The 18,968-nt window shown below is 47.4% G+C and overlaps 1 protein-coding gene across 10 annotated transcripts in view; it reads left to right on the forward strand.

Moving 5' to 3' along the window:
- Nucleotides 1–18,968, forward strand: part of LOC125953409 (whirlin) — an 86,445-nt gene that overhangs the window by 7,132 nt on the left and 60,345 nt on the right. For 6 of the 10 annotated variants that reach the window (XM_049682976.1, XM_049682982.1, XM_049682984.1 and 3 more), the window contains exons 1-2: nucleotides 1,767–3,246; nucleotides 16,055–16,650. In XM_049682976.1, the coding sequence (XP_049538933.1) occupies nucleotides 16,065–16,650 (586 nt within the window). In that variant the 5' untranslated portion in view covers nucleotides 1,767–3,246; nucleotides 16,055–16,064. Of the gene's footprint in view, nucleotides 1–1,766; nucleotides 3,247–16,054; nucleotides 16,651–18,968 lie in introns of those variants that run through there. The other 4 variants (XM_049682977.1, XM_049682980.1, XM_049682978.1 and 1 more) reach the window with 3 other exon arrangements.

Consider the following 18,968-nt stretch of genomic DNA (forward strand, 5'->3'; position numbering starts at 1 on the left):
TTAAAACACAGTAGGCTATTCTTAATTTTTTTTCTTGGCATTCAAACTACAATATGATGCAATAGGTCCCCATTGTAAACGAACAATTGGATCAGATGCTTACAAAATCGACAAAAGGCTTGAACAGTGCAGCTGAACGGCCATAAGCTGAAGCTACTTTCTACTGCTAGTAGTGGTAAAAGCGACGCTAAGAATAAGGCTCAAAATCAATTCGAATCCGAAACGTTTCGCTGCTTTTACCCGATGCCCTTGACTGGGCGAGGGCGAACCTTTAATGCGAACGTCTCAAGCGATTCATTTCATTCAACCGTGTCATTACACATCGACTGTAAGTCAAGGGAACGGAATTGAACGCTGTCGGTACGCTTTCGGTACGTCAGCAATAGAACGCCTCACAGCACAGCATATCCGCGAGCCGCAGAGAGAGGGCTATCCGGAGCAAGAAAGGATCTATGGGAGATAGAGAGCACTAGAGAGAGAGTGAGAGAGAGAGAAAGCTACAACGTGTGCCGAGAGCATTCTGAGCGTTCTCCCCCACACACTCTAGGACACACGTACACACTCACGGGCGGAAACGCGTGCGAAGGGATGATAGTAGTGCTCAGCAGCAGCACCAGCAGCAGCAGCAGCAGCATGGGGAGCAGTTACGTAGGGCGCAGGCGTTCGTTTCGAGCGAGCGCTTTTGACAGTTCGCACTGGGGCGACCTCGACTCGGGCTCGGCTATGAGGGGTGGTGGGGTACCACTTCCTTGACAGCGAAAGTAGTGAGGCCACGAGGTGCGCTGTGGTGGTGGTGGGTGTGATCACAAAGATGCAGCGCACGCAAGCACGCACGCAAACACACGGCCGGACTCGTCGGGAAAGGCTCCATTCGAGCCTAGTAGGCTCTGGTTGGGGCACAAAAGCGCTTACTGTGATGTGCTGAGGACTCTGCTGTAGCTCTGCGTCTGCTGAACGCAGCTCGTGGATCGAATCTTCGAATCTTCGCTCCAAAACGCTTCTTTCGCGGTTGTGCCACAACCCGTAGGTCCTGTTCCTGCTTTGTGTTCCTTTCCCCGGAAGTGTTCAGGGAGTCTAACGTGTGCTTGCGCGTGTGCTCGTGTGTATGTGTGTGTGTGAGTAGCAGTAGTGTCCGTGACATTTTCCGTAACTGTGCCAAGTAGCGCCACCAGAGTAGTGGCAGAGGACTGTTGCTGCGTGGTTCCAAGGTTTGCGATGCTTCTCACAGTATCGGTGGCTCCTCCATGGCATGCTGCTCCGCCTCTCACCTTGTTTAAGGTCACGCCACATCATCTTCATCTGGTCCGGCCTCGGCCTGCGTTGTAAAGCGCAGCAGCAGCAGCAGCAGCAGCACCACCGGGAGCAGCAGCAGCATTCTCAAGGCCAAGCGACGAGCGAAGGAAATTTGCCGAAACAGGTCATCCGTGGCGATGTCCGTGGGAGTTCGCCCGCTATTCGCTGCTCCAGACGTGGCTCCAGAAGCTCCGTGCTATCGCGCCCATCGGAAGCTTGGCAGCAGTAAAAGAGGATGCTGCTGACGTGTGTAAGCTTGCTGCACGTCGATACGAGGGCGAACCAGTGTCTTCTTTGTGTGCGCGCGTGTGCGTGTGTGTGTGTGTGTGCGGGATATCCTGTTTTTGCGCCGCATCGACAGATTAAAACTGTGTCAATGAGCCAGAAAGTGAATGAAGCGGATCATCAAAAAACCACCTACCTTCTTCGCGTGTGGCTATTTGGAACATTGGAATCCATCGAGTCCATCGAGGGTTCCGGCATGTTGATAAGACTGCTAGGGAAGCTGCATTTAATTATTGCAAAACCAAGAAACTGCACCGTTTCGTGGTTTCAAGTTCACTTGCTGCTCGCCCCGGACCGTTATCGGTTATCGTATCGTCTAGCTACGGCTCCTACGATGTAGAAACCGGAACCGCCAAGATATCATCCCGTCCATGCCCGTTTCAAGGCACTCCCTTTGATGCTCTCCTGTTTTTTGGTTTTTTTTTTTATTTTTTTTGCTGCAATCCATTCTCTCTGCTTCGGTTGACGTGCATCGCCAGCGAAGAGAAGACAACCCTACAAAAGGGGACTCCTTGCAGGCCGTTTATCGTAATTGCTTCCTATACTGTGGGTTCCTGGGCTCCATTCCTGGATGACGTAAATGACAGTGGGGGAGGGATCGCAACCACGACCACGACCACGACACCACCACCCGGTGCATGGTGCATTCTCCGGGCTACCAACGATGCGCCTCGTTGCCATCTCGCACCGGAAAACCGGAACCGGGCTGCCTCTCGCCTCTCTTCTATCCCTGTTTTTTTTTTGTCGATCGATTATCCTTATCCGAACGCCGTCGTTTTTCTGTTTGCTCATCCATTTGCAGCATCCACAGCCACAGCAAGTCAGCCAGCGAGCGAGCGAGTCGAGTCGAGGGGATTGGTGGACACCTCCCCCCCATTAAGTGTAGTGTCGTGAGATTGCGTTCGTGATTCAATGGGAAAGCGCAGCGATAGCAGCGACAAGCAGCGTGCGAAAGTAGCATAAACAGTGTAAAAAGTGTATGCCGAAAGGTGCGACGATGATGCAGAAAGGTAGAATGCAGTATGGCCGGTTGGCGCGTGGCGAAAATTTTGTGAATAATGCCTAAGATATGGCTGAAGAAGAGAGGAAGTGTGTGAGTGTTTGGTTTGGTTGCAGCATAAGCAGCAAAAGCATTACTAGTGTATGGTGCTTTGGTGCGTACGCGACCCAGTGAGTGCTGGGTGTTCGCTGTGTAGTAGTTGATGATTAATGATTAATGATCGAGTGGCGAATGATGATGGATGCTTAAGCGCAATGTGAATGGTGCAACACAATGGTCACAAACTCGCTGATCGTCAATGTTGTTCCCCTGTTCGCCGAAGGAGCCCCAAAGGAAGCTGTGCCCTGTGCTGTGAACACGTGCGTGAAGTGAATGTGTGTCAGTGGTTGCGGTGGTGGTTGTGGTGAAGGTAGTGGTTGTGGAGGTGGTGGTGCCGGTAGTAGTAGTAGTAGTAGCAGTGCCATCGGTTATCGGTTGGAAAGGTGCTGCGACTGCTCCTACTGTTCAGCTTACTGCTGCTCGGTCGTACTAGCGAAGGACCAGTTCTAGTGCGCCACCATGATGATGATGATGATGATGATGATGACCTGAGCTAGACGCGTGAACCCAATGGATTATTCTTTACTCAACTGTTGTGCTCCATATTTCGGATAACGCTAACAGAAAAGGTAAACAGGCTGTACAGGGTGCTTCCCTGGTTTGGTGCTCATTTGTGAGATCGCACACAATGCGTATCCTGTTCTTCTTCTGTTGCTTCACATCATGTAGTTAGTGGCTTCAACAGATTCCTTTTTATTTTCAATTTTATTAATTTTTTTTAAGTCAAACTAGTCTCAAGAAACAAGAAGAAGCAAAACCATTTAAAATTATTGTACCATTTTCCCGTAAAAAATCGAATCAGCTACAAGTTATTCATTAACAAGAAATGCGTTTATCAGTATTCGAAGAAAATGAAAGATATTTTGTAGGTTCGATTTATACACGTTATTTGTGGTTCATTTGAGATGAACTTTTAAAAAAAATCCATATTCGCTACAAAGTCTACACAAAATAGCTGAAACTGCGAAACGCAACCGAAGGTGTAGCCTCCGCAGAAGAGAGCCGTGTGCGTGCTCGTGAACAATTGACGCAAATAGAAAAAGGGCCCGCAACACCATTACCGAGCCTGGTGGTCGCCGCACGAAGCATGGGAAAAAAAAATGGAAAAAAATACAAAAACACCCTCGTCCAAGCAAATAGTCAAGAAAGTTGTGACATCTGAAAGCAAAGCGAGTGACGGTAAATCCGCAAACTACCTACAGAACGGCATCCTAGCGTCCTTAGTGCCTCTTAGTGTTCCGTGTCATCGTCTCTCCCTCGCCCCCAAAAAATTCACGCACCTGTACTAGTGCTTTGCACGAGGCGGTCCCCGAACCCGCGCGCCCGGCCGCCCGTCCGCACGCCCGCCTTGCGTAATGGGAAGCAATTTCGAAGCATACCACGACCGCGCGCACGCGAGAGAGAGAGCGAGAAAGGTGCGGGCTAGGAAGAGCACACTGCTCGATTGACTCGAACCAGCACTGGTGTGTGTGTGTGTGTGCCGCGTGGGCATCGATTTTTCCATAAATATTTCGTAACACACACACACTCGGTCCACTGGGTACGGAAGGCTCTGTTTTCTCATCTATTTGCTCACCTGGCGCACATCGGATCCATTCCAGCGTGGTTTTTGGGGTTGCGCTTGCTAGTAAGCAACCCCTGGCCCCCCCTCCCCGTGGGCGGAAATAGTGCCGAGACCACGCGTACCGAGACACAGTATGCCAACGCCGTCGGCGGTCACCTTAGTCGGTGACAAATCACAGAAACTATATGTGATGGTGATGGTGGAGCGAATGGAGATAGAGGACAGCAGGGCCTAATACCATCAACGGCCAATGGCCCTGCATGAGCCAAAGGTGTCAGTTGTCCTGCTAGATTAGAGCCGACACAGCAGCACCAGCAGCAGCAACAGCAGCAGCAACTGTGACGGAAACCGAACGGGGAACCGGGTACGCTAATATATGCGCTCGATATAGCGCTTCTGGACGGGCTGCTTGTTGGCCGGAGTGGTGACCGGAATATGGCTTCAGTGCAATTTACAGCATACGCACCGTACGACCCCGGTGCCGGTGCCGCGTTTCGAAAGAGGCCAGAAGAAGCTCGTTTTTTGTCATACGACCTGCGGAGCTGTGGTGGTGGTGGCTACACTACAATGTACAGCGGTGCATATGGGATCGTCCAACCAAACGGTGGCCCCTTTATTGCCTCAGAATGTTACCCTTTACCTTTTTTTCTGTTTTGTGTGATACGGATCATTTTTCATAACGTTCGTGTACTTTTTATTTAGCTGCATTGCTTCAATATCCCGGTTCTAAATGCGTTGCTGCATGCATTTACGAAGGATGCTTCGAACTATGTGGGTTCGCAGTTGCAAAGAGTATGCCGTGAACGGGGGAATAGGTCATCTGGTAGCGCGTGCCCATAGTAACCGACGGATGGATGGTTCGAGGCCAGAAGATGGTGTTGATGATGATGTCACAACACCAGTTTGTGTAAATGTGTTATGGTGCTGTTTATAGATGAGAAGCAGAGAATATCAACTAATAAATAGAGACACATATCACCGTGATAGTTTTACTAAATTACGCTTCATCATTATGCCCGTGTATCTGCAGTCTCTATCTTGAAAGAATCTGTTTAGAAAGGCCTTTTGTGACTTCTAACATTCCTGTGCCAGCTGCACACCCCCTTATCTAACCGTGAAAGGAGGAAGCTCCCTTGAACCCTCTCGGAATAATGAAGTTTTAAAGCGTTGAATTGAAGGCCCCCGGCTTTGGCATCATTTCAGAAAGACGGTTGATGGTAGCGTCTAGTTTCGCGCGATGTGAGCTCCAAATCACATTACCAGAGTGGCTTCCCAGACCAGAGAGGGTTCAAAAGGCTCGCCAACCCCCTTATATGTCCATCTATACATCTAGCTTGCTCGCGGTCTGGCTTGGCCAACGAAATTCGATGACACAGATCTATCCGACCGACTGTGTGGCGCTGGCACAAATTATCCTTGCCAATTCCGTGTGTCATTCGCCACATGCTCCAGTACACTCCGGACAAGCGTGTTACCCCCTTCCCCCTCTCGGACAAAATGATGGTGATGGTGGGGGATGATAATCAAAACGCGAAGCCTCGAAAACCGAAAAAGGGAGTGTAGGGGAAAAACAAAAAGAAAATGAACGCCGGTTCCCAAAACATGAACACCCGTGAGAGGTACTGACAGGTGTGTCAACACGCGCCCGGTACCGGATAGTCGGTTCTTGCCAGGCCCCCAACAACAACAACAAACACTACACAAGCATTATTCAAAGCCACCAGTACCAGTACCACCACCAGTCCCGTGTGTCTCTACGCCAACTACAACCGAGAGGGAGGTGCTGCACCTTATCATGGTCACCACGAACACCCTCTTGTACAGCCACAGTGACATGCCCGTTGTACCCCAGGACGAGTGGTAACACTGGAAAAGAAGAACTAGCTACTAAAGAGAAGAGGAGAGAGGCCGCCAAAGAAAATTCTCGGTGGTTTGCTCGGTGCCAAACCGGAATAAAAAAAACCGAAACCGAATCCGATCCGATGGCGGTGGTGAACGCAATTGGCAGGTTGACTACTACCACGGAACGCGCGGTCACGAGTCGCGTGGTGTGGTGTGGTGTGGTGATGGTATCCCGCCCATTTCGGGCCCATGTTTTGGGCTGGGTCACGTGTCGTCTGGTTATCTGCGTCATTAGGGCCAGGTGTCACAAGCGTTTGGTTTGCGTTCGGGTTTTGAAATTGTGTCCCGGTTTCGGTCCCTCTCTCGGCCGCAACGCGACGCAACGCGACGGGGGGCCCCTGGTCCGTGCTGATCCTCACCGATTCAATTGGCAACCGACGTTATTTGGTGGTTGCCGTGCTCGGATCGGTTCTAGCAGAATGCTGAATCTCTTTTTAATTGTTTCTTTTCTGTCTGCTTCGTGAAAGTTTAGTTGGGGAGCACCTATCAGGATTGTTTTCTTTTCTTTTATGTTTGCTCTATTTCTGGACTCCTCCTGTCCATGCAGTCGAAAGGTCACGCTGCAGTTCATTTTATTGGCAGAGTTTCATCGAATGTTTTTAAGCGATTCGTTTTATTTCTATTATCTTATTAGCTGCTATTATTATTAATTTAAAGCAGACATAGTGGAGATTACCAGTTCTGCATGAGGATATCAGTATTCTTTCCTTCGTTGAACATTCTCGCAAAGCATTTTAGTTTCTTTTCCGTATTTGGAATCAATTTTATCGGAATACCAACTTTATTCAACATTCCAAATTAATATGTAAAGCGATTCAAATACAACTTATCTTATGATTACCCTATAATCGTTTTTTAATCAATTTTTCTTTGTCTTTTCTTAACTTCCACAAACTTAACATCGATTGCGTTACAAACTGTACGATGCTTGAACTAGATCTCAATTCAAAAATCGTACAGTTTTCCTATTCGCTTCTTCATTCCAAATTTCCGTACAAAAACAGGGAGGCAATCCTTTTATTACCGCATGACTCACGGGAAGCCGCCCTCGTCGACCGGTTTGTATGACAAACCGTGAGCAGGAGTGTTTCGAAAAGCAAAATGCTTCAAATTACACTATTAATCGCTAATGTTATAATCACCCGACCATAAATCGCCGTTTGCCGCAGCCCTCGGGCGTTTCATGCTACATATCTCGTACCTGCTAATTTGGGACAAGAGTTGCGGTACTTCGTTTTAACACGACCCCTCCCCACTTCGAGTCCTTCGCCGGCCACTCTCCTTTGGGCGCATTACTCAATCTTCATGCTCGCAGCAGCAACGCGGCAACCCAACACAACACTGTACACAGTCTGTCGGTAGCTGCATGCGAAATTGGTCTTTTATGCCACATGGACACGGACACGGACACACGGACACTGTACTCCACAACCCATACCGCGCGTAACGACCATTGGCGTTGAAGAGGGCCTTGGCTCGCATGCCCACCTTTACCTGGGGGCGCCTGACGAAGTGTATATGTAGTGCCCTGCCAAACCTTGAGCACCGACCGGCAACCGGCATCAGCACCCCAGTGCCCATCTTGCGCGACTCTCGCTGCTGCGGTTGCGGCTACTGCTGCCTGTCCCAGTATGCAGAAGCTATTAATTGAAATTTACGATGTGTGGAAATTGAAAAGGAAATTCAATAACAACGCGTCTCCGATTCGGGCGGGCGCAGTCAAACGCCATGGCCACAATTGGTTCCGTGGCAGAAAGCAAAAACGGAAAACCATGGTGTTCGGCAGAAAAACCAAGCGAGCAAAAGTCGCACCGCGATGAGATGAGGAGTGGAAAATGCTGGGTAATGGGCGAGGTGGTAGTATAGTCGTCATGCAACTCCAAACTACTCATGATCCCATGATCGGTTCACGCGTCATCCGGACCGTGGTCCCGGGGACGATGAGTCGAAACATTTCCACCAGCGCCAGGAACAGCACCGCTGCTGAGTGATGCCAATTTTCGTGAATAATTCCGTGGTTTTTGGCCGACATTTCGTCGAAATCATCAGCTGATGTGGGTTAAGGGGGAGGGGCAGAATTCTGCAACTCATTGCCGATAACCTGTTGTTGGGTCCGGAGCCAACCAGTTGGCTGGGTCACGCTGGCTGTGCGTGCGTGTTCAGCGCAGGACACACCCGCGCACAACACCATCACGCGGGTGCGTGTTTGCGTTCCCGACCAAGCAAGCAGCTGTCATTGTCGATGATACGAAATAGATTACACACAATAGAGTGGGAGCAGCCAGCCACTTGGATAATAAGATCGAGGGCACCACCTATGCCCGTTTGTTGCGTTACATTGTACCGCGTCCAGTATGTTATTTGATCGTACGTCATGCTAATAGGAATTGGAATTGGTTGTTTGTGGTGGTAAATTTTAATTAAAAAATTAATGCAGATAATTAATATGCTTTGTGGAGTGCATTGTGAAAAAGCAAAGTTTTTGAAATACGCGAGAACATAAATTGCACCAGCGGATCCAGGTTGCTGAGTTGTTGTTTACATTCATTTCCATATTATTGACAGATGCTTTTCATGTGACATATGCTCCCTCTCTCTCAGCTTACGCAACGATTTTATTCTGGTTGCAGTTCCGAGCTTTATTTTACCACAACCGGTCTCGGTATAAAGGAAAACAATTATCTCTCATCATACAGTATGATATGAACATGTTGTATGTTATTGTTTTTTTTTCCCATCGATGCTTCCCTTAAATCAAAAGCAAAGCGTAATGACCTGTCCATTTCCCCTTTTGTTACCCTTTTATTTGTTTCGTGCGTTTTAAAAGCGTTTCATTCTGTTGTGGTTTGGTTTATGCAAACAACCGCTTCACCACCATCTGTCACTAATGGATTGCATTTATGCTCCATTCGATGGAGTTAAATTTTGTTAAATTTTAACCGGGAACGGCGCCAGAGTGATTATAACATAAAAGGGTTCGTTTGATTGTTAGGAACTGTGCACACAACAAGCAGGTGCGCGAACATCATAATGCGAACTCGATTTTTAAGATTCATGTGATTCAGGATTCCGAAAAGGCTTAATAACATGATGGTAACAAGTTTTAAAGGAACAAATTCCACTGCCAGGCATTTTTATTCACAAATCTAATCCAACTTACTCGTGCTGTTGGTCCTCTACTATACTCTCCAGACACGACAGCAATATTCGCTTTTTATTTGTGTTCTCAATATTTATTAAAGAATTTAATATTATGCTTCTTATTTTAATCAATTTCGTATCGCACGGAAACAGATTAGTCTGTTGAATTCGTGTTTTAAGTATACTCTTTGTTCGAGCGTCTAACACTAGCCTTCGCTATTACGCAGTCGCTATTTCCGCAATATTTACCCTTCTGGCAAATTATACTTCAAGTTCTTTTCACGGATGATAGCGCTGGGCATATTTGATCGCGGTTCAGTCAAACTAATCCATCAACTGAAGTGGTACTTGCATAAACTGTAATATCCTTCCCGCTCGGCCATTCCCCAGGAACGGCTCTACCATTTTATCCATAGTTACGAACAAGGGCGAGCTCGAGGGTCGCGGTTTCTTTAATCATGCTCTAATCAATTGCTCGTTTCCAGCGCCTCCGAGCACACAAACACACACACACACTTTGTGCAACCCTTCTCCTGCTCGTTCCCACGCGCTCCGTTCTTTTGTAATTGACGACCGGAAATAGCGAAAAGAAAACTTTACTTCCGCCGAGACGGGGGTTCGAACAGCACACGAACATCAAACGAATCCTGGGAACTAATGAATGAAGGAAACCGAAGCGAACATGCAATCGATGCAGCGTGCGCAAGCGTGTGTGTGTGTGTGTGTGGGCTGTGCAGTTGAGTTGCAGGCGATGGTGCAACGGGGCACCGGCCACTATTAACCGCCTCCTATCGTGCTTTTTTTCTCACTCTCGCTCTATTCTTTCTTGCTTTATGCCTTGGACGAACTACTATCGCCATCGTAGTTCACACTGGCGGGACCAGCAGGTGGTAGATGGGAAATTATGCTCGAATCCTTCTTTTTCCTGCTTGCGGGTTGATTGATCGAAATGAAACATGAAAGAAAGAGATGAAGTACGGATGAAAAAAACGGATGCATTTTCTCTTTCCCCCTTCACACACACACCATCAAACCCACGTTCACACCGATGTATGGCTCCGTATATTCCGCCAGCATTGCGCATAGGCAGTGCCGGCGATGGCGATGGCGAAGCAGAGATAAGCAGCAGTGGAGTAGAATCAACGTTAAACGGAGCTGATAAAAGGGCAAATAAATTGATTCCTATCCTAGCAGAAAATTTCACATTCATTTCCGCCACGGCTTACCATCACTTCCGTCTCATCGAGAAGCGAGTGGAGGGGAGGGGTCGGTGAAGTCGTTTTGCTCCCGTTTCACCCATTGCCGTGGGCGTCCCTGTTCCTGTTGCTACCGGATCTGGATGAATTATCGCTACGATTGCGAGTGAAATGGAGCTTCGACGACATGAGAGCGCAACATGGAATGGTTGAGGGGATTGGTATGATTTCTTGATCTGCCTAGCATTTGCTCTGCACTCCGTTCGCTGTGTGCGGTCTGTTCAACCAGCTTGATTTTATTATTTTTAAGTACAACTCTTCAGCAGAAATGGAATATTGTTATTGGATTCCGTTTGTTTTTTTTTTCGTACTCTCCGTGATATCACTTCTTGTTTTATCACCAGAGTAACCAAAGAGCGAGCAGCATTCAACATTTTAATCAATTCAGATGTGGAAATAACAATTCTGTCTGATCTGTTGCCTTGTTACTGACTACTTCTGCATTAATTTCCTTTTGCCGAAACAATGACGAACCTGTAGAGCCTCTTGAGTGCCTTCAATGCGACAGAACGTCTGCACACTGAGGGCACTTGAGGGCATCTGTATTGCAATTTAATGCTACATAACTGGTGTGCCTGTTGCATGATGTCCCTCCCGAGAAATGCGCTCAGGATGGACTTCACAATGGAGCATCGACGCATACATCCATAAAAGGCTTCTCATGCAAGCATCCAAGCTACTCTACTGACCAAGAAGTGTGCCCAGAGCAGAGCATTCCCTTTAAGTGACCGGAGCTGAGACCTGATTTCGTCATTACGACCCATGGCGTCCATTTTTCATTCTTTCCGTTAAACTCTCTCGCCCCCGGGGGGAAAGAACCGGAAAAAGAGGAAATCTGCCTCCCCTTTATGCTTCCCATACTCATTGGTCCCGAAGGAGAACAATCCCGCCGGCCACCATCTGGCGCGTCCGCGCGACCAGTCTATTGATTATGCGCGTGCATAACATCATGTCATGTGCCAGTTTGACATCCCGGTGTGCCTCCGCTGTGCCTCTGGTGTGTGTCATTTTGGCTTAGCATACAGTCGGTGCGGCCACCGGAGACCACTTGCCCTCCCCCGGGGGGTGGAGACAAGTAAAACAAGCGGCACGGGCGCACATGCCACGCGAAGCGCCATCAATCCATAGAGCGCGCGCGAGAGAAAGAGAGAGAGAGAGAGAGAGAGAGAGAGAGAGAGAGAGAGACAGAGAGAGAAGCCACGCACACGCCACGTCGATGAAAAATTAATTAAATTTACTCCAGCAAATTTGGCACCGAATCAGCTCCCGGCGGGGAAGCCCGGACCGAGGGGCGGGGGGAGCTTTGGTGGCGAGTGCCCACCCGGTGGTATGCCTAGCCATCCTTACATGGCTCAATCAATGCGCCCCCAAAAATGTTGACGGACGGCTGCACGGCCCGAGAGCCCGTTTTTGAGCTCCACTTGGTCCGTGCTTTGCGCCATTGGCCATTGGAACCATCTCTCACTAATGGGCAATTGCTGCCTTTCTGTCTCCTATGCCTTTCGCGCTTCGTTCACTCGTTCGTACGCCGCTTCTGCTTCTTCCATTTCTCTTCTCTCTTTTTTGCGTTCACAAAAGCGTTCGATGATTTTGGCACGGCGCATAATCGAATTTCGTGTAAATGCCATGGCCCCTTCAAAGGGGGCCCCCGCGATTCGATCGAAACCATCACTGTTTGCTTGCCGTTCGATTATGTTCGAACGAGCATCGTTCATCCATACCGTTATCCAATAGCGCTGCGGGATGAGGAGGCGGCTTGGGAAGAGGATTTATTGTTCACTGCTGTGCAAAAGCAATGAGTTGGAAGCAATATTGTGTGGATTGCATAAATCGAAAATTTTGATTAGAAAAATGGAGCTTTCAAATGAAGCATTCACTTGGGCAAGTGCAACGTGGCTTTGCGTGGCATATAATAAAGTGGAAGCGAGCGAGCAGGCGGACGCGACTGTGGTACGTGGTTTTATTTGAACAATTTTTTAATTTATTTGGTTGGATTTTCTACATAGTTTCCCGACCATAGTTTGACTACGAATGACCGAATATCCTTGCAATCTGGAATAGCCAAAATGAATTTTGGTTGGAAAGCAAACTAACTACTTTGCTTGAAATGCAAACTGATTTTGCTTAGAATGCAAAAAAATAGCTTAGAAAGCAATTAGAAAAATCAATTTAATTTATTTTGCTGCTTTGCTCACAGATTTTCTAAAATATCAGTAATGAGTTCTTTTAAATGAACGTTTCTATGATTTAGAAGAGGGATTTAGTAGAGTTCTTTGTATGAATTTACATTATAATTTGGACACAGCTTCCTAGGACGAAACGATGGGTCTTGACCAATTTGCGAACTCTTAGTAACGCATCGTTGGCATAGTAACGTTTCTAAAAAGTTTGATAGTATAAATGCAAAGCAAAAGCTCTGAAAATAGTGAAATATTGTGTGATCAACTTAGAATAATCAATAGATTATTAGCGTGTTACTTCAATAGACAATGGAAAACCATTTAAATTATCCCAACATATTCCAACAAAGGAAGTAAACAATTTCAAGTTCATTAAGCGATGCCATACATTGAATGCACTCTAGTTATCCAAACTGCCACTTCCGCATAATCAACATTCCATCCAGAGGCATCTTTTGAAAAACGTGCCACTATCTGCCGATGCCAGTGCCAAAAATGCCACGATATCTCTAACCGCCTTTTCTACCAATAAATCCAAATGCATTTGTTTTATTCGATAAATAGTGCCAGGGAACCAGTTGTTGGCTGTGTGTGCCTTTTCACTGTGCAAACAATATGCTGCCATTGCCAGCCAGGCATGCATGCATGGCGTGGCTAGTGAGGTGAGAATATTAGCGACGCAATCAATGAACCATCCCCTGCACCCTGCAACTGCATCTCCCCTTTGAACTGTTTGGTGAAGCATCAAGCTCTGTTCGGTTCTGGAATTGATTTATTACCACGCACGTCGCACTGTTTGGCCAACAGGCTGGGGGTTGCGTTTGCTTTCCGCGCAACTCAATGCCCATGCAGCAAACTGTTCTCGGTCCCTCGGGCTAATTTAGCGGAATTGTTTTGGGTGCATCCCGAGCTTCCATCCCGAAATCGCATCATTTATGCTCGAATACCGATCGCAAGTAATTAATTTCAAACTCTCCACATAACTCTGGGCCTAAGCCCTCCGCTAACACGCGGGGTGGCCGGCATGTAATCGAATACTCCCTGGTCGTGGTGAAGCGTCCGGTGGTAGCCCACGGAGCGGAGGAAACCAATAATGTAATTGGTCCGGTGGTTGTTTGCGGTTGAGCCTGGGTCTGGCTTTTAGTCACCTTACCGTTCGCTCTGGTCGTTCGCCCGATGGCGCTACTGGTCACGTACCGGTAAACCCCCTTGGTGGGGGTAAAATGAGCCCCCGGATGAGGATGAGCACGGTCGCGACCACGATCGTAAAAGCGTTAGGTAATTTTAATAAAAAGGAAACGGCGAGCAAATAAGGAAGGAACTGCAAGAAGCAAACCGACTTCACTTTTACGCACATTTCGTGACGGGCCACCGACGTAAGAGCGTAAAGCGTGCTGTAACTCCACTTTCGACGATGATGATGATGATGTTGATGATGGATGGATGGCAACCCTAGAATGGGAGAGGCTTACGAATGGTTACGCATACGGTGGGCTTCATTCTTACGCGCGCTCAGACCGTATTGGACCCTGGCCCTGGTTACCTTCGTGGAGGCATTAAAAATATCAAATTTCCGAAATTGATTCCACGCTGGTCGATTGGTGGTCACCACCAGTGTTGTGGTTGCGGTTGGACCTGGCGGTTTTTTGTTTCGTCCAGTCCAGTCCGTTACTCCACTTTTCTAGCCAATTGATGATGCTGATAATCGGGCCGGACCGAATGCTCAAGAACTTGAGCCTCGTCTTGGCCTTGGACCTTACGTTTAGTCGGAATGATGATTGAGATGCTTTTCGCAAAGGGCTTTTGCCCTGATGTTGGCTTCCGTCTGGCGGACCATTTGCTTGCTTATCCGGCGTTTTCCGTCTTGCCGACTAGTCTTTGCAACATGTTCCATTGTAACGATTTTAAGGAGCATTGAATGTTGGTAGAATTTTATGGCAATCGATCAGCACTGGAAAGCGTACTGAGAAGATGTCATTTATGATTTATTATGCTCCGTTCAAGCGTAGAAGTTACAAGCGTGCATTCCATCTTCGGATTCAGCTTAAATAAGTGCACAATATCAAACATAATGAGTTCCTGAAACATTATTTTAAGAAACTCAATTGGAATGCAGTGAAATTGCATAAATGTGGTTTAGTGTTTGTTTAAATGTCTGTCTTCAGTAGCCACAACAACGCTAGCCTTCTGTTTCCTGAGTTATAACAAGTTCGTTGTCTAAATGATAAATCTTTTCCGCTCATCCAGTTGATAACAGTAGCGACTGACATATTTTCATTAGGCGGTGATGGACGACATCTTTGTCAGATTACTTAGACCGCTGGCACAGAATGCAATATTCGGATATAATTTCCTCTTTTTCTATGTTGCATTTAATTGTCATCAAAAGAAACTAGATTATTAGGTTGGATACAATTTACAGTATCCATAATTAGCGTAAACTTTAGCTCGAATGAACGCAATCGTGGTGGTTTTCATAACGAAATTTTTGACGCCATTTCTAGCAAGTGGCGTGGCTAATTAAAAAGATTCATAATTTGTTATATAGAAAGGTCATAAAAGATACGCTATCAAAGCATGCTTAGCTAGTATAATACTCATGTACAATAATGCCGTGATAATAAAATGACGGATCTCAGATTGAAAACCGTTCCAAAGTACGAAATGCACTATTTCATCCTCGTCTTTTGGATTTAAACAAGGAATAATTCAATCACAAATTTAATTTCCTTTTTAAGTGCCCTTTTTACTTACTAAATTTCGTGTTATTTCAAGCTTTCAATAAAAGGTAGATCCGAGAACGTTACTTTCAAACACCATCACCTAAGAATAATATACACAATCGAACAGATATGAACTAACCGATCGGGGAATAGGAATAACTTGTAGCTGATACCTTTTTTTAAGGGACAAATTTCCCCTCATTTACTCACCGTTCATGCTCATCTCACCTGATCATTTTTGTTGTTTATCTCTTCACCTATTCCACCATTAGTAGTCAATCAAAAAGCCATTCTTGGAATGGAATCTACCTCGTTTGTCACATTTGTAACATGTCTTCTTTGAACCTTCTCAACAATGCGACAACAGCTCATTTTAGTTCACCCAACTAGTTAATTAGCTCGTGTGATCGTGTCTATCTGTATATGTGTGCGTGTGTGAGTTGAAATCGTGTTTGATGTCCCACGCACCCCGGACCCAGCCCCGTTCTCAATGATGGCCACCACCGATTGACTTAATTGACGTTTTCTTTTCTTCCTCTTCTCCCCTTCTTCACGCGCCCCCTTTTTGGGTGTGCTCTGGCTTGGTGTCGGGCGTGCGTCGTCGCGGGCAGGTGTTTGGAAATGCGGTTAGGGGGCGCCCCCGGTGGCGGAGACCCCCTAGCAATGGGTGCCGGGAACGACTACGCCGAGCTGTGCGATCTAGGGCCATCGCGATGGAGCTCCCGGAGCGGCTACCAGCAAGTGGCCGCCTCGCCGCCAATCAACTCAATCTACCACCATGCATCGGCGGCCGGTGGTGTCGGTGTAGCCGGCGGTGTGGTCGGCGGTGTACCGAGCGTGGCCGGGTCGGCGCTCGGTGTCGGCGTTGGCGTCGCCGGTGTCCCGGGCTCCGCGGCTCTCGGCGTCAGCGGTGTCGGTGTCGGTGTCGGTGGCAGCGGTGGTCACGTGCGCTCCAACAGCTTCGAGGCCGAGGACGTGATCGGCCCGTACGGCAGTACGCGCATCGGCAACAGCACAAGCTCGCTACGCGGACGCTCAGGTTTATATTATTCACCACCCGGTACTTCATACACGATAGTAGAAAGAGAAAGACCACACTCTCCTCATTATTATTATAACACCGCCGGTGTCCCTCCCAAGGGGGGTTCTTTGCCAAGTAGAAGTAGTTATTTAGAGTCAGCTAGCTTAGGTGTTTCAACTGGTGCAGGTAAAGCCTAGTCTTCTACTACTTTAACACACAACACCAACCCCCAAATCCAACCCCTTAACCCCTCTTCATTCCACTCCAATCTAACCCCCAACACCCCTATCTAACCCCCAAAATCTACCACAACAGCCAACATTTCGCCATTTGCCATAACTGTTTCGCATTTTCTATCCATCGAACATCGAACCATTCCTCTTCAAACCACCGTGTTAGCTCGTTGCTCTCCTTTGCTCTCTCTCTCTCTATTTCTCTCTCCCTTCCTTCTTTCTCTCTTTATCTCTCTTTATCGCTCTTTCTCTCTCTCTCTCTCTGCCTCTATCGCTCTCAACGTTCAACATCGTACAACTAAGGTGACATTCGTCTGTTTGTCAGCTCATCCGGCCAGATGCTATCGCGATATTCTTTAATACGCCCTAATCCAACTTTTCTGCCGATTGCCGCTGCCGAATGCCCCTTTTCACAGCACCTCACTACGCGTCGTTTGGCTGCTTGCGTGCTCTTATCTTCCGGTTGTCTCTTTCTGCCTCATCGTCGTTTACTACTTGGTCGCACTACCACTACTTCCTCGTCTGCAAATTGCCTGCGTAGATTGTATATCGTGTATATCGTGTAGTTCGTGTATATGGCACCGTGTTTTTTGGTCTGTTCTACTATCTGCTCCTCTTAACAAATCTTCCGTCATATAGACAGTAGTTTTTCGTTTCCATTGTAATTTGGTCGATCGTTTTGATTCGGTTGTTCTTTACTTTGGTTCGTTTCTCGCCTACGATCTTTCTACTTCATTCTCTTTCTTCCATTTCGGCCTCGTCTATTTTCCTCGTGTGAGTGTTTCGGAACACTTCGCAATGCCACCGAAAATCAACGATCTTCAACACAAACGTTTCCTCGTGTTTCTGGATGAAAAGATCGATTATAAACCAAATTTGAGAAATGAAAGCAGAAATGATTTCGAACCCAATCGCTATCGATTTCGACAAGTTCAGAACAACACTTTCAGAACATCTACTCCCCCTTATAACCTGTATGTGCTTTGTGCCAGTTGCTACACTTTTACTCTCTTTACTTTCATCGATCCTTCTCTATTTCTCTTCGTTGCCATGTTGTCGCCATGTCATGCGTAGACTGTGCTGAGTGCTATCACTATACTAGCTAGATAGATAAATTCTCATCAGATTCTTGTCTGCAATCCGTTCTCTTGCCTGCTCAGTAGCTCAGCAGTATGAGTAGAGTGTAGCGTTGCACCGGACCTCTGTCCGGGTTTTTTGGGGACCTCTCATGACCGTAGATGATCGGGTTCGCCTACTAGATCGAACCGTACGCTAGACACCGGCCCATTTGTTGCTCACTCATGCCACATAGTGACCTCATAGTGAACCATTCTTTATACCACTAAATACGATGCAACTGGTCCTGGGTCTGGTTCTGCTTGCCATTATTATGTCTTGAGTCAACGAGAACGGAATGCCCCGCAACACTGATTGCAGGATGATCATGATGATGATGATGATGATTACGAATGAGAAGTCGGTCCCCGCCAGCAGGGCGCAAAACTCTACCTCCGCCTGGAGCACACTCAAACCAAACCAACCTTCATCCGTCCGTCTTTCCAGCCCTTCCGGTGTGGTGGTTATTTTCCGCTTTTCCCTCTTCCTCTTTCTCTCTCGCGCTCTCTTTTCCTCTCCGTTACAGTAGCGCTTCCTTTCGTTCAGTTCAGTTCCCTTTGATTGCCTTTTGTTCGTGTTTATCCGGGAAGTTTTATGCGAGAAGTGATCCCACTCGATGGCTCGCCCCTTTGTCGGTGACACATTTAAATGTCTCGCTCATGCAGGCGGTTAATGCTGCAGCTCTTCCTCTACTATCCTTCAGATCACAAACCACAACCCTACAAAACCGACACATACAGACACACGCACACTCGCAAGACTCTAGAGTGGCTCAAATGAGGAACCACGAAGCGAGCATCGTCGCAGCCCGTGCTGGCTTCCTTTTCTCCGTTTCTGTTTGTTGAAATCTTCTTGAATCCACCTTCTTGAATGTTTCCCCTTCTCCCTTGGTACCGTGCAGTAGTGTGTTTTTTTGGAATGTATATTTCTAGTAGCCCCCTTCTTCCCGTTTTATCACCTCTTCCTGCTCACTGGCTCAATGTTTGTGCGTACATGTGTGTGTGTGTGTGTGTTAGTGTGTGAATTCGTTTCTTCGTTCCTGCTCTCAGTCTTCAATGGTTTTTTTTCTCTCTTCAATCTTCAACAATTCTGGCAAATGGTCAACCGGAAGAGATTCAAGAGCGAGAGTGAATGTATTGTCTGTGGTTCTGTACC

Source organism: Anopheles darlingi, chromosome 3 (assembly GCF_943734745.1).
Source record: "Anopheles darlingi chromosome 3, idAnoDarlMG_H_01, whole genome shotgun sequence".
Classification (NCBI taxonomy): Eukaryota; Metazoa; Arthropoda; class Insecta; order Diptera; family Culicidae; genus Anopheles; species Anopheles darlingi.